Source organism: Lemur catta, chromosome 3 (assembly GCF_020740605.2).
Source record: "Lemur catta isolate mLemCat1 chromosome 3, mLemCat1.pri, whole genome shotgun sequence".
Taxonomy (NCBI): Eukaryota; Metazoa; Chordata; class Mammalia; order Primates; family Lemuridae; genus Lemur; species Lemur catta.
The window spans coordinates 110,378,052-110,394,017 of record NC_059130.1 but is presented as its reverse complement, the minus strand read 5'-3'; the positions used below and the strand labels follow the sequence as shown (position 1 = coordinate 110,394,017).

Genomic DNA, 15,966 nt, shown 5'->3' with positions numbered 1-15,966 from the left:
TTCCACGCAAGCAGAGAGCCCATGTCTTGTTCCTTACCTTATTCCCAGCATTGAACACAGTGCCTGGGACATAAGAGTTGCTCATCTATGGATGCATGAACATCTACCTCATATTTGCGCATGACATCCCAACGCTTCTCTCCTACTCAAGGATATTTTATCATCAATTTTCCCTTTCTACTGGATCATTTCCATCAGCACACAAGTGTTCTGTATTTTCCATTAAAGATTTAAACAGAACTAAATCTTGACTCCATAACCCCTTCTAGCTACTGCCCCGTTTCTCTGCTACTCTTTGTAGCAAAATTCCTCAAAAGAGCTGTTTATACTTGCTGTCTCAAATTCTTCATCTCCCATTCTCTTGACTGTTCTCTGAATCTGGCTTTCACCACTATTCTTGTCAAAGTCACTAATGATGTCCATGTTGCCACAACCAAGAGTTAATTCTCAGTCCTCATCTTATCTGGAAAGTTTGATATAATTGACTAGTCTCTCCTTCTGTGAAAACTTTCTTCAGTTGACTTCTGGGACCCTAGACTTCTGATTTTTCTCTTACGTCATTGGCTCTTTCTTCAGTCTCCTTTCCTGGTTCCTTCTAATTTCCCCAAACTCTAAATGCCAGAGAGCTGTGGGGCTCAGATCTCAAACCTTTTCTTGAGTTACCAAACCTCGTTGGTGATTGCACCCAAACTCATGATTTTAAAATACCATTTAAATACCTCCCACATTTATAATCTCCAACTAGAACTTCACCTTGAACTACAGGCTCATATAAACAACTGTTCACTTAACAGTTCTACTTGGATGTCCAAGAGACATCTAACTCATAAGATGTCCAGTACTGAACTACTGTCTTTCAACCCTGCTAACTTGGTCTTTTCTACAGTCTTCCTTTTTTCCGTAAATGGCAACTCCATCCTTTTAGCTGCTCAGGTCAAAATCCCTCAAGTTATCCTTGGCTTCTCTCTCTCACAACCCTATATCCAGCCTGACAGTAAATCCTGTCAAATCTGCCTTTAATCCACAATCTGACTACTTCTCATAAGCTGCAGCTATAACAGCCCTGTATATCAACCCTATAAAAGAGTATTCATTAATAAGTCACAGCAACAAAGAGAAAGCTGACAAAAGGTGTCCTGAGGCAAGAAATACACAAGAATAACTGGTATTAATTTTGCAATGTTTTTTTCTGGTGTGGTTAGGCTCTCTGACCTTGTCTGGTTAGAGTATTTTTGTATTTGAATATACTTATATTGAAGAATTTTAAACTGTTCTGCGAAGTTCTGCTTATATTGTTTCTATTAACATAATGCAATAGTGTTTAATAATTATACCTTTCACTGGGCACAGTGGCTCACACCTGTAATCCTAGCACTCTGGGAAGCTGAGGTGGGAGGACTGCTTGAGCTCAGGAGTTGGAGACCAGCCTGAACAAGAGCCAGACTCCATCTCTATTAAAAACAGAAAAATGAGCCAGGTGTTATGGTGCAGCCTGTAGTCCCAGCTACTCGAGACTGAGGCAGGAGGATGGCTTGAGCTCAGGAGTTTGAGGTTGCAGTGAGCTATGATGATACCACTGTACTGTACCCAGGGCAACAGAGCAAGACTGTCTCAAAATAATAATAGCTATTATTATTATACCTTTCATCATTCACATTTTCTCCCTTCGCATCACAAATATATATAAAGCAAAGAACACACAAAGTGGCACTATGAAAATATATTTCACACAGCTGAGTGAAGAAGCTAAGTGTCAGATTATTCTACTTACATAACACTTGTACTTTTATTTTTAGAACCCAGACAGGTTTGCCTCATTAAGCAAACCTAAAATGAAAAATCTGTATTTTCAGGAAAAGTAATTTAAGGATAGATTAATCACTTTATAGAAAGGATTCGTAAGAACAAGCTCCTTATACTCTTAAGTATTATTTGATGTCAAAAGTCCAACTTACAGATTTTCGAAACAAATACTGTTTTACTTCAGAGGAAAAATCAACAAATCTGTGGTCAATTAAGTCCTCAATATTATAACCACCAGGGTTCATGAAGAAATAGACAACAGATAAAAATACTGGTTCATCTGAAAAACAGCAGATGGCCTCCTTTCAAGACCAATTTAACTTAGGACTTAAAAAGAATTCAAAAGGCTAAAAAACAGTTCTCAAAAATTAATTCAGCACTGCTTCTTTTAAAGTTTTTAAGCTCAATTTTTAATTGACTAAAATGAAATAGAAATATTTTCCTTTTATTAACTTCTTGGTCTCTGAGCCATTCTGGATCCACATGAGCTGTTCAGAGTAAGCACTCAGTGATGTTCAGGTAATCCTCCTCCCTCCATTAGAACCAAGATAATCTAGTGAATACTATTAAAACACTTCTTTCTTTACTCACTAGCCCATCAAGGCTTGGAAGAAGTTTTGGCTGGCTACGATCTATCACTGAGTACTTCCACAGTAACAAAGGAACCCTCTTGGAGAAGGGAGGCGAGGGAATCAATAGAAGTAACCAGGCCACTCAACAGAGTCTTGTGGATGTCTACTAAGGTTTTCCCATTATCCAGCAACTACTTAAATTTGTTATTTTGCAAATACATCAGCTTCTCCTCATACATAATTCAATTCAGGTGCTACAAAGTCATATACTTTTAGGCTTTTGTTAAATACATCAGTTCTTTAAGACCTCCATTAATAAACCAAAGACAGGTCTCAATCTATAATTTTCTTCTAATTACCCTACAGAACTTCAGTGCTATGCTCTCCAAATAAATAACAATTTATTATATAGCCATGATCCCTATGGATATTACATGCATGCTAATGAGGAAACAAATTATGACAGAACTTGCTTCCCAAAGCAGTTTTACAATACTAGCTGGGAAATACAAAAATACTATAACCAGATTAGGTCTTAAAGCCTAGGCACAATAAAAAATACATTTCAAAATTAATACCTATCATTCTTATATATTTCTCATCTCAGGACAACACTTAGCAACCATGTCTATTAACAAGTGTTCATCTAAAGGACTAATTTACAGTAGATTTTATCCAAAGATGAGACCTCATAGTCCTCTCATAATTTTTTTTTTTTTTTTTTTGAGACAGAGTCTCAATTTGTTGCCCGGGCTACAGCGAGTGCTGTGGCGTCAGCCTAGCTCACAGCAACCTCAAACTCCTGGGCTTAAGCGATCCTACTGCCTCAGCCTCCTGAGTAGCTGGGACTACAGGCATGCGCCACCATGCCCGGCTAATTTTTTCTATATATATATTTTTAGTTGTCAAGATAACTTATTTCTATTTTTAGTAGAGACGGGGTCTCACTCAGGCTGGTCTCGAACTCCTGACCTCGAGTGATCCACCCACCTCGGCCTCCCAGAGGGCTAGGATTACAGGTGTGAGCCACCACGCCCAGCCCTCATAATTTTAATACTGCCACAGTCTCAGGCACTGACCCTAACTGCAACCCCCTCAATCATGACCTAAAAATTTTTAATGACTGTGGCCGGGCGCGGTGGCTCACGCCTGTAATCCCTAGTCCTCTGGGAGGCCGAGGCGGGTGGATCACTCAAGGTCAGGAGTTCGAGACGAGCCTGAGTGAGACCCCGTCTCTACTAAAAATAGAAATAAGTTATCTTGACGACTAAAAATATATATATAGAAAAAATTAGCCGGGCATGGTGGCGCATGTCTGTAATCGCAGCTACTCGGGAGGCTGAGGCAGTAGGATTGCTTCAGCCCAGGAGTTTGAGGTTGCTGTGAGCTAGGCTGACGCCACGGCACTCACTCTAGCCCGGGCAACAGAGCGAGACTCTGTCTCAAAAAAAAAAAAAAAAAAAATTTAATGACTGTGACAAAACCTAAAGGAACAAAAACAAAACTATACAGCATCAAAAATGACATGAAGTAAACCAACTTATTTATTATATCAGGACAATATATTAAAAATCTTCTATTTTTCAGATTTTTCAAAACTTTAATTTTCAATATAGGACAAATTTCATAAAATTTAACATTATGAGAGTAATCCAAAACTTTACACCAAAATTTGGCTGTAAGAAATTGCTTGACAAGAGTGACTTACATTGGTGATCTCATATAGAGATTTTATTGGAATCATATCTGCTATACATTTAATACAAAGGAAAATGCATTTATCTCCTAAATAGGCAATGCAATATAAGAGAAAGTATACATGCTTTACAATCAACACACCAACGATTTGTTTCAAATTGGATACCTGAAATAGTTTATCTATTAAATTGTTCAAATGCTCATAGACAAATTTTAAGAGTACTAGCAAACTCCTTCCTTACCTATATAAAAGCAAAGATAAAACAAGTCTTCATTAGTAAGTTCGCTAATGAAACCAAGCTAACGTGCTAAAAAAGTTCATTTCTATAATTATTATGAAATAAAGGCCAGGAACAGTGGCTCACACTTGTAATCCTAGCACTTTGGGAGGCCAAGGAAGGATCTCTTGAGGCCGGGAGTTCAAGACCAGCCTGGGCAACATAGTGAGACCTTGTCTCCACAAAAAATTAAAAAATTAGCCAAGCATGGTGGCTCATGCCTATAGTTTCACTACTATTATGCTCCAGCCTGGGTGACAGAGCAAGACCCTCTCTCTCTTTTTTTTAATAAATAAATAAATAAATCCACACACACATAAAATGTAGATTTGAAAAGGTTTGTGGCAGAAGCAGAATGTTAAACATGAAGGATGGGGAGGTTGTTAATGACACTTGTATGTTTCATGGATGACATCTGCCCCTGCAAGGACCCTAGATGGCACACAGTTCCAATTCCAGCTCCACCAATAATTATATAAAATTACAGAACAGAGTAATTTTTAAAGAGACTCAAATAATCACATCTAGGCTGGGCACAGTGGCTTACACCTGCAATCCTAGCACTCTGGGAGGCCGAGGCAGGAAGACTGTTGGAGGCCACAAGTTCAAGACCAGCCTGAGCAAAAGCAAGACCCCACAAAAAAACAGAAAAATTAGCCGGGCCTGGTGGCACGTGCCTGTAGTCCCAGCTACTCGGGAGGCTGAGGCAGGAAGATCGCATGAGCCCAGGAGTTTGAGGCTGCAGTGAGCTATGATGATGCCACCGCACTCTAGCCCAGGAGAAAGAGTGAGACTCTGTCTCAAACAAAATTAAATAAATAAATAATCATATGTAGATGATTCAGGTATCATGAAAAATAAAAATGCTTAGAGTACTTTTAATAATGTTAAATACTAAGAAATTGAATATTAACTGTAATAATGTTAAAAAGTTCAAAGAACAAAGAACAATGACTATTCTATATACAGAGAACACATAACTAGAATTGATTCTGACATGCATCTAAAAAGTTATGTTAAATGGTGCCATCTTTGTTTATTCACAAGCTAGCAAAAACAATCTTTGCTTTTGGTTATCTGAAAAGTAAGTTTTAGCTTTTAGGAACATGCCATTTATAACAGTCTTGATGAGGCATTACTGTTTCCTTTAAAGTTACTCAAATAGGAGTTTGAGTGAATTTAAGATTTCTCAGAATTCCTATAAAGTTAATAAGACCACCTAAATAATTACCTCTAATAAAAACCTAATAATAATATTACCTAAATATTGAACTTACATCATCAATATTTACCCGATCCATCTAAGGAAGCTATCCCCTATCACTCTGTTTTGAAGAAAATCCTATAAAATTATCATTTAATCTAGTTTAAATTTTAAGTTAGAAGACCACAATTTCAGTATTCAAAGAAAAAGATCATAATCAATCATTTAGCAAACACTGTGCATCAACTATACTCCTGGCATTATGCTAGGCACTAAATATAGAAAAGGTCCATGCTATAACACAGGTTATTTTTTGGCACATACTTTTTTCTAAAGTATCAGAAGAGGCTAGCATAAAGGCATATATATGGAGAAACCACTACAAAGGCACAGATAAAGGAGGAATTGCTTCTTTATTCAAGTATAAACGAACATGTTCAGCATTTTACTTGATTCCACATCCTTCCCTTGTGCAACCCACTCCCATCAATAATATCTCTACTTATTAAGTCTCTTAAACACTAAACACCTTCTACATGATAGGTGAGGCAAGGAGGGAGGACAAGCACTGTTCAAAATTACTGACAATAAAGCTTCTCCCTAATAATCTCACCCAAGCACCTAAAAAAGTATCTTGCTAGTAGCAGTTTAGTAACCAGTTCCAACAACTCTGCATTCCTATATAAGGTGATTAGGTATCTACCAGTCACATGATTACTCACGCTCATGATGGCAGCAAAATACACATGAACATTTAAAAAACAATAGCTACACTTTGAAAGCAATGAAGTATTTTTCCCACTTTACAAACTGCAAAGATTTTTGGCAAACAGCTAAAGAACACTTACCTCTGTTCCAATTCCAGGTTGCACGCCAGAGTACACACTGTCTGGTGGAGGACCACCATACTTCCTCTGTCCTGTGGTTACATCCAGAGTATAACCAGTCCTTTCAAGCAAGGCCTAGGGATAATTATACATTTGTTTATACTTGAATATTAAATCACAAATACACACACACAAATCAGCGTAATAATCTTTTCCAAAAGGAACCCCGATATCTTAGGATATGTATTTTTTAGTTAGATAAAAAAATGTCAAAATTCATACTGGTTCCTCTCATATACATGTCGCTCCCACTTTATTTTACTGCTCCTTTCCATGTAATGGAAAGGGTTGTAGGCAAATTAAGTATCTAAGCACTTACCACTTTTTTGTTATAAATGAGACCAGGAAAAAAAGAGTAAGCATTACTAAAAATTCTACATAAACTGACCCATGCTACCTATTTATACTTATGTTCCATAGTATTCGTCATCTTTCACCCTCATACTTCAATTAGACTGCTTTCCCTACTTGTTCCCTTTACACAACATACTTACCAGTGATTCTTTTCAAATAAAATGTTCTCTTCCTTAAAAAATCAGAAGTCCTACCTCCTTCACGCAGCTTCTCTCAGTTACTATTACATCCATCTCTTTCTATTGTACTCAAAGTTCCACAGTGTAAGCTTTGTTTTGTTTGATCCTTTTGTCTGTTTTGTACTCCTGCTATATCATAAGTTCCATAAAAACTCTCTCATACAGTATAGTCGAAATATTTAGCAATTGCCAAATAAATATGCTCAGGTTTCAAAAAATAACTAAAACCTTATGTTTCCTGATTACCAACCCTCCTCACAACATTATATAATACATTCTACCAAGGGCAAGTAGCCAGCTTTAGGGAAATAATATAGGCCTACTCAATGAACAGTCATCAAGTTTTTTGGTTTTTTTTTTGAGACAGAGTCTTACTCTGTTGCCCTAAGTAGACTGCAGCGGTGTCATTGTAGATCACTGCAACCTCAAACTCCTAGGCTCAAGAAATCCTCCTGCCTCAGCCTCCTAAGCCACAACACCTGGCTGACTTTTCTATTTTTAGTAGAGACAGGGTCTCACTCTTGCTCAGGCTGGTCTTGAACTCCTGAGCTCAAGCAATCCTCCCGCCTCGGCCTCCCAGAGTGCTAGGATTACAGGTGTGAGTCACTGTGCCCAGCCAATCAGGTTTTCTTAGAATCAATTTTTTTTTTTTTTAAAAAGACTATACCTCTTACTGGGGAGGCTGAGGCAGTAGGATCGCTTAAGCCCAGGAGTTTGAGGTTGCTGTGAGCTAGGCTGACGCCATGGCACTCACTCTAGCCCAGGCAACAAAGTGAGACTCTGTCTCAAAAAAAAAAAAAGACTATACCTCAAACAGAATTTTTACATATTTAATTATTTTTAAATCCATTAAGAATGGAGTTATATCACTTTACAGATGAAGAAGAAAAAGGACAATTTAAGTTAGGAATATATGAGCTAGTTATATTACAGGACCTACAAGTTACATTTCTTGTCTAAAACATAAGCCACCTGTACAAATAATGTCAACATTGTTAGCCAGGCTCGGTGGCTCATACCTGTAATCCTAGCACTCTGGGAGGCCGACGCAGGAGGATCGCTCGAGGTCAGGAGTTCAAGACCAGCCTGAGCAAGAGCGAGACCCCGTCTCTACCAAAAATAGAGAGAAATGATCTGGACAACTAAAAATATATATAGAAAAAATTGGCCAGGCATGGTGGCGTATGCCTGTAGTCCCAGCTACTCGGGAGGCTAAGGCAGGAGGATTGCTTAAGTCCAGGAGTTTAAGGTTGCTGTGAGTTAGGCTGATGGCACGGCACTCTAGCCGGGGCAACAGAGCCAGACTCTGTCTAAAATAAATAAACAAACAAACAAACTTATGTCACTCATGAATTTAATTTCATTACAACTACTCTGAAATCAAATTTTACCTTGATCTTTGCTTCATCAGGTCCCTTTGTAGACTCTTGCACCTTGCTCCCCTGTTTCTCTCTTTGCCTATAGGTCTTCATAACTCCACATAAAAATGCACTTTTGTTCTAGAACAGACAAGTAATTCAGTAAAAAGACTCACCAGGAATATGTGAAGGGTCAAATACAAACTAAATTAAAATTTCAGAAGACTAGGATTTTAACAAAATATTTACTCCATTTATTTACTAAATATTCACTAAGTGGTAACTATGTACCAGAGACTGGAGCAGACAGTAGTAAGACAGTGTGTGGACCTTAGGGAGCTTACCTTTCTACACTGGGAAAACACAGTCTTCCATTTGTTGATATTTAACTGCATCTGGACTATCTTGGCCAGATGTCTAAAACTATTCCTCCCACCTACATTTTCCTCCAAGATAATAAAACAGGATCAGATAGCCCAAAAATGTTAAAAATCTGAGCAATTTAAACATCTAAAAATCTACAGTAACAATCACCACACCATAGCTTTGATTTTAAGTTTTTAAAATAACTTACTGCAAGAAGGGGTGGTGGGAAACTTTTGCTTTATACTTATGCTTCTGAAACTGCCACAGCAGATCTTCTGTTCCTTTAAACTAATTTTTTTTTTTTTAAAGATGTAGTACTCACAAACAAGAATTACCACTTCTCCACAGGAAAAAATAGTGAAATAACTTCAGGTCATTAATTGTTCAAAGACATTTCTGAGTAATGACCTTACCTGAACATGTGATAAGTCACTTTCTTTGAACTGCTGTAGTACAGACAGAGCTCCTTCTTCATTAAATTCCCTGAGAGCATCAATTGCTCTTTCATCAAGATCGACATAAGCTACCAATCCTAAAAATTAAATTGAAAAGGGGTAACAGTATTGCAACAAAAGGGGTAATCTAAACTCTCCTATTGATATTTAATTAAGAACTGTTATATTCAATACGATCACTAACAAACTACTCTTTCATTTAACTATATGTATATATGCAGCTATCCAAATAATACAAAAGTTGAGTACAAATATGAAAATAAGAGATAAAATGTCAACACCGAAAAACATGAATTTCAATCTCTATATCCACACGCACACATACAAAAACTATAGAAATCCTAACATCCATTTCCCACTCCCCCAAAGGTGTAAGTCTTGCACTTCAATCTGATGTACATACTGTACTACAGATTAAGCGTTAATATAACAGATTTTGGTTTGTGTTGGAGTGATAAGAATACACTGTATTTCCCAAGGATAAATCTTCAGAGTTATAGTTGTTGCTAACCATGGAAGAGGTGGGGGAAACTATGAGAACCAATTTTACTAAATAATTCTTTCCACTTTTCAAAAAGTGTCAAAGGCTTTCCCTCCTTAACACCAAATATAAACTGAAATGCATTTGTTTATCTGAGCATCTACTTTGCTGCAGTCAGAATGTGGAAAGGCATAATTTTAAACTCTTCTACAAATTCAAATGCAGCTTGATTAATCAATTCTGAAAGTCATATTTTAAGACATTCTTTGTTCTTCTGAGATAAGCTGAGATTTAAAAGATGCTGTGGCATTCACAACACTGACTGTCAATAATGACAATCTTTTTCAAATGGCAGTAAGAACTTTATGGACTTACAAGTAAACTATACAGAAAATATACGCACTGCATTCTATATATATATGTAGTATATTTAACTGCACACAGAATATCTACTAAGTTTAAAATATAATTTAAGTCTGTTAAGTTTGTGTTATATTTCTCTCTATATATGGAATATATTTCAGAATTGATCCAATGTAAGATGGAAATATTAAATTATTTCCATCTGCCGCAATTATTGGGGTCAGATTAAAACCCCCAAGTCCATATGAACTAACATCAAAAGTAACTCCATTTTGGTAAAAAAGCCAAAAAGAACTTTACGCCATACAGGAAATAAACTTTAAACAAATGTAATGCCACTTGTAGAGTTACTTTTTAAAAAATATTGCCATGATTTGTTTTAAAAGCTCAAAATAAGCAGCGTACCATGGCTCATGCCTATAATCCCAGTGCTTTGGGAGATCGAGGCAGGAAAATCTCTTGAGGCCAGGAGTTCAAGACTAGCCTGGGCAAAATAGCAAGACCCCATTTCTACAAAAAATTTTTAAAAACTAGCCATGCATGATAGTACCTGTAGTACTAGCTACTCAGGCTGAGGTGGGAGGATCACTTGAGCCCAGAAGTTTGAGGTTACCAATGAGCTATGATCAGGCCACTGTACTCCAGAGTGGGTGACAGAGCAAGACCCTGTCTCTTTTATTTAAAAAAAAAAAAAGGCTCAAAATGAGCATGCCTAAATAATTGAGGTTTCCTCACTTGCATATTCCATACCACCACCCAAAGCCACAACTCAGGACACCCATCAATCCATTCTTTCAATCCAAGCCTACACCCAAACCGTCAGCCTCTTATTAACAAAACACTCTACCGTAAGAGCATCTCTAAGCAGATCACTGCCAATTCTCTATGGCAGAATGTCACAGAAAGTTCCCAAGGACTCATTTTCAAATGGGACCATCACCCAGGAGTCATTTTTATAAGTCATTTTAGTGTCTAAAATTATCCTGAGCTTCCCAGATTTAAAATTTTTTTAAGGATCAAAAAAAACCAGCTATTACACATTTTGAGTGAGACAATTCAATTCTCTCTCTCTCAGAATCTAGATAGGCACACAAAACACAGAGGAAGAAAGTTTCCATCTATGGCCCCAAAGGAGGAGGACACATTTATTTATGAGCAACACTCCCTAAGAGTAAATATTTCTCTCCCTCTCTAAAACTTCAAACCACTTACAACCAACCATATTAAGATGTTCAAATTTGCTTAAGCACTTAACAATGGGACTTCTGGATTTAAAAAAAAAAGCAGCTGTTACAAACCAAACACTTCCAAATTACAGAGAGATGTGGGTTTCTGTCTATGAGAAACTAGACAGGCCACAAACTCTCAAAAAGTCTGACATTTATTATCATTTCAGACAATACAGTCTAACTATTCCTCTTATTATGCCACCTAATCAGACCTAAGCTGATTTAGCAATCACTTTAAGAAGCTAAAAGTAGAAAAGTAAAAGCAAAATGATGACTGATTTAGATTAAGAAAAAAATGCAAAATTTGGTAGGCTGAAACATACATTTTAATTGGTGATAATCTAAGACAAATCGATGTACTGTTCTGAAACAACTAAGACTGCACATTCAACACTAAGAAAGCTTCAAAATAATGAAATAAGAGTATCAATGTCAAACCCAATATGCCCTCAATGAAGGGAAAGTAACAAACATTCAGCTCTACAGATCAGAAACAATAAGTATTATTTAACCTTAAAAATCTATAAAAATCAAAGTGGTTTGCCCTCACTTTCATAACCAGTCAGAAACAAGAAATGCATATTATACCTGTCTGAAATATTTCATCAAGTCTTTCTGCCACCTTCTGTGGGAGGCCTGCCTCTATCAGTGTCTTGTAGTGTTCTGTGTGAGTTACACTGGAAGTATCCATTGGTTCTTCCTCTTCTTTTAACTGTACCGCATTACCATTCACCTGATTAGCCATTTTAATATGCTGCTGGAAAAAATTCAGGAGCTATATTACATTAAGCCAGAAATAACTAGTTTGTAGGACAATGCATGATTTATCTAAACTAATTTGTATACATGCTGCTAGTAACCTCTATCAAAATAATAGTTTATGCCTTCTGTGATGTATCTGACCTAAATTTGCAATAATAATCCTGTAAAATCACAGAAAATGTACATGGAAGCATTAGATCTTTAAGGAACTTCATGTACACCAGGTTAAATAAAGGCTTTAATTTAGTGAAGGTAGAACTGCTGATTAACAAAAGCAGCTGCTGTGTCCGGGTGAGCAGATCAACAAATCACCACAAAATCCTAAAAGCCCCTTAGCTCTCAATTCTTACAATGTTTTTAAAAGTTTTGGTTTAAAAACAGAATGAACACCCACAGACCACTTAAGATTTATGGACTTTCAAATTTTCCTAACTCTGCTTCAAATATAATACAGGTGTGAAGTAAGTGCCCTGTTGTCTCTAGTTCAACACGCTGGTGGTTGGGTTTTCTACACTTCACTTAAAAAAACAAACTTGACATTAAGTTTTGTTTTAAGATTAATTTGCTATTCCCATTCACAGATTTAAAAGAAAAAATGACCAAGTTTAAAAGCTAAACAATTGTTTTAAGTCCACATAAAATAGTAAGTGAGATATAGCTGAGGTTGCTTCTTCAAAAAAGAGTACATGTTGAATTTTTCATCAGTAAAATAAAGATGCAAAAACACTGAAGAATGGACAGCTAACTGCTTGCAAATTATTTCAACAAACATTACCTAATTAAGATAAATTTCAGTCAGATTTCTCAGATTAACCTACCAAAAGTTATTTTGTACATTCAGCCTGCATGTAATGCTAAAATGGACCAATTCCCTAAGGAGAGAGAGTAAACAATAAAACCATACAAGGCCAGTTCTCTATACTGCTTCAAAGGACAGGGAATTAAAGTGCATCTGTCTGTGGTGAAATTATTATGTAATGAAGATAATAGGCAGCAGAATAAAGACGTAACATATACTGAAATAAAAGACACGAGGGTGGACCACAAGAAAAAGCCTACTTTTCTTGATGAAACTCAAGATACCTGTCATCTATAAAGAAAATACAAGTCTCCTAAAAAGCACTAAGACACATAAGATAACCAAACTTCCAGACTGCTTTATCAAACACTGTGCAAATGCACCAGGTGCAGTTTTCTGGCTTGAAACAACTTTGCGTTTCAAAGTCCACTTAATATTTAGTTGAAGTTAATAAAAAAGGAAGGAAGACCAAGAAGGGAAGGAGGTAATAGAGAGTAGGAAGAAGAAAGGAATATGCAGAAAGGGTTACTTCAGAAAATGAGAGATATTATGACTTCTCATGATTGCAAAACATTATAAAGACTTGATGGCTCTCTAATGTGTATACAGACGCAGACTGTGGTTAAACTCTGGGTGGATAAATGTTTCTCAAGGCAAGCCTCAAATTCTGATGAACTAGCAAAAACAGAAACATTCAAAACTGGCACACTTTTGATCAAGAAACTACATCGTGTGAGATGAACACGCTTACTGATTAACATAACCTATTCCTATAAAGATGCATCCTAAAATCCAAAATACCTTTACGAACATATAGTTCTGTTTTTCCATGCTTTCCCCCATCCCCAGATACTACCTTAAGATCAACAGAACTCAAAAGTTCTCAGTATCACAAGACCCTCATAGCATTGCACCTGAGAATACTATCAGTCACAGAAAAGAGGCAAATTTTTAACAGAAAAGTTCAATGAACATCTGTTAAAGTGAGTTTTTTCAAGTGTGTAAAGCAAAAAGATAAGTTGTGTATTAAGCACAAGACAGAAATATTTATGACCACCATTTCATTGCAAAGGCTTTACAAGTTGATATTGAAATTCGTTAAAATTTTCAAAAAGTTTGTAAACTTTAACAAAAAACATAAAATAATTAGATTCCAGAAAATAAAACCCTCAGATCAAGGAAAAACCTATCTCTTCAAGCCAAATACAAAGTGCTCATTTAAAAAAGACTTTTATGTCATATGAGACCATTTAAAACTCATGTCAATTCAACACAATGCCACACAGCCAAACCATATTTCTGGATGCAGCAAATATACTAATGCAATTGGAGTCATTTGATCTAAACATTTTTGCAAAAAGGAGAAATTTAAAGATTTTAAAGGGCTGCTGGGAGATTTGGGAAGTCAGCACTGGCTCCTCGACTTTTTCTGAACTTCTGTGTAAATTCTTCATATTAAGAGACGGGCTTTAAAAGAACCAACGAAATGAAAACTAACGGTTATCTCATGGCTTAGGAGCGTCAAGCCCTTATCCTACGACTGACTCATGAGACATAAATTCAGCCTCTCGGACAGCAAAAATCTAAAACAGGTAGTGTGAAAGGACTGATCCTTTTAAGAACCCCTTGGCTTTAATTTTTAAATTTTGGAAATACGTATACTGCCGTATACGAAAAAGAATCGCCTTTCCAATTTAGTGCGCCTACGACATTCTTAGAATTATACATCTCAGGCGCCGCTTGAAGCCTAAGTTTCACGGCCTCTAGTAGTCATTTTTTCCTTCAAATCTCAGCTCGCAGCATGCAGAATGGGGGAGGGGAGGGAGACTTCCCACACAAATCGGCCTTATCGGCTTCTACTCACACAAAAGTTTTCTCTCGGCTCAGGTAACCCTGGGATTTGCACCCCGCCCTCTGCCCACCCCACCCCCTCCGGCCTGTCCCGATCATCAACACATCCCACTAGCGGCTAGGCCGGTCGAGACGGGAGCGAAGCGGATCCGGCGGGGAGAAGCAATAGCGCCTTGGGCGCCTCAGGCCCTTCCCCCGACCCGGCCGCATGGGGCGGCGGGCGGAGGCGGGAAAAGCACTGCCGGCCCCGGCAGGCCGCGCGGAGAGCGCCCAGCGGGCCGGACTGTGGGCTGGGGGCTGGAGGGGCGAGAGGGAGGATGAGCAGGGTTAGAAGGCGCCTCAGCAGGGCTAGGCCCACAGCGGCGCGGCCGGACGAGGCCGAAGCCGCCCCCAACCCATCCCCACCCCCACCGCGGGGCTTCGGAGCGAAAACGAAACTGGGGACAAGGCGCGGAGCCTGGGCCGAGCCGAGTCGGGTCGGATCGGGGCTCCCGGCCCCTCCCCCCACGGGCCAGCGCGAGACTCACCCGAGCAGAGCAGAGGCCGGCGGCCGGGCCCGTGAGAATCAGCGCGAGGCGCTTTGAAAACGACTAGAAATGGCGCGCGCGCCACCCCCTCCCCCCCTCATGCACAGAGACGCGATCCCGGCAGCACGCGGGGTTTCCCGGAACTGCTTCCAGGGACTCCGAGCCGCGGGGCAATCACTGCGCGAGGCGGCCTGACAGGCAGCTCAGGCGACCAATTGTAGCGAGGTGAAGTGGACCACGCCGGACGACTCGTGAGCCAATCGATGAAGCCGTCGGCTGAGCCAATGAGGGTACTCAGCGCCGCTGGCTGGGGTGCCTCTGGGGCGGGGGTAGGCACACAAAGGGGTCTGTGGTGGGAGCCCCTGGTGGCGGAGAGGCTGGGGGGCACCAGGCCCTGGGTGGTCGAGGCTCCTCCCTCGTCGTCTGCCGCCGATGGAAGGCAGAAAATCCAGGCCTCGCGCCGCGTGGCCGCCTCCGGAGCCCCGCCCCCTACGGTCCTGCCGGCCGCGCTCCGCCATGGCGCTCCGGTCCGGTGGCCGGTGTCGCTTCGCCCCCGAGTCCTCCCTCGCGCCGCCGCGGCCGGCGTTCCCCCCCGACACGCCCTGCGCCACGCGTCTGGGCCTCTCTGCAGGTCATCTTTTTGGCTCTAGTTAGAACTCGACTTAAAGATAATTTGACTCGTCGTTTTGCTGGCGGATTTTGTGTAGCAAATCACCCCGTGGAAGGATCGGAGAACTGCCTCTTTCCCTCCCTGGCTCCCTTCCACACATCGTTGGTGGCAGCGCAGAGTGTGAGAGAAA

General features: G+C 39.4%; 1 protein-coding gene across 6 annotated transcripts in view; it reads right to left on the bottom strand.

The window, feature by feature from the left end:
* Positions 1 to 15,308, bottom strand: part of HNRNPR (heterogeneous nuclear ribonucleoprotein R) — a 33,463-nt gene extending 18,155 nt beyond the window's left edge. The window contains exons 1-5 of one of the 6 annotated variants that reach the window (XM_045546053.1): positions 15,167 to 15,308; positions 11,816 to 11,984; positions 9,113 to 9,231; positions 8,367 to 8,474; positions 6,404 to 6,517 (exon numbers count right to left, since the gene is read on the bottom strand). In XM_045546053.1, the coding sequence (XP_045402009.1) occupies positions 6,404 to 6,517; positions 8,367 to 8,474; positions 9,113 to 9,231; positions 11,816 to 11,972 (498 nt within the window). In that variant the 5' untranslated portion in view covers positions 11,973 to 11,984; positions 15,167 to 15,308. The remainder of the gene's footprint in view (positions 1 to 6,403; positions 6,518 to 8,366; positions 8,475 to 9,112; positions 9,232 to 11,815; positions 11,985 to 15,166) is intronic. The other 5 variants (XM_045546054.1, XM_045546056.1, XM_045546057.1 and 2 more) reach the window with 5 other exon arrangements.
* Between the last annotated feature and the right edge of the window lie 658 nt (positions 15,309 to 15,966).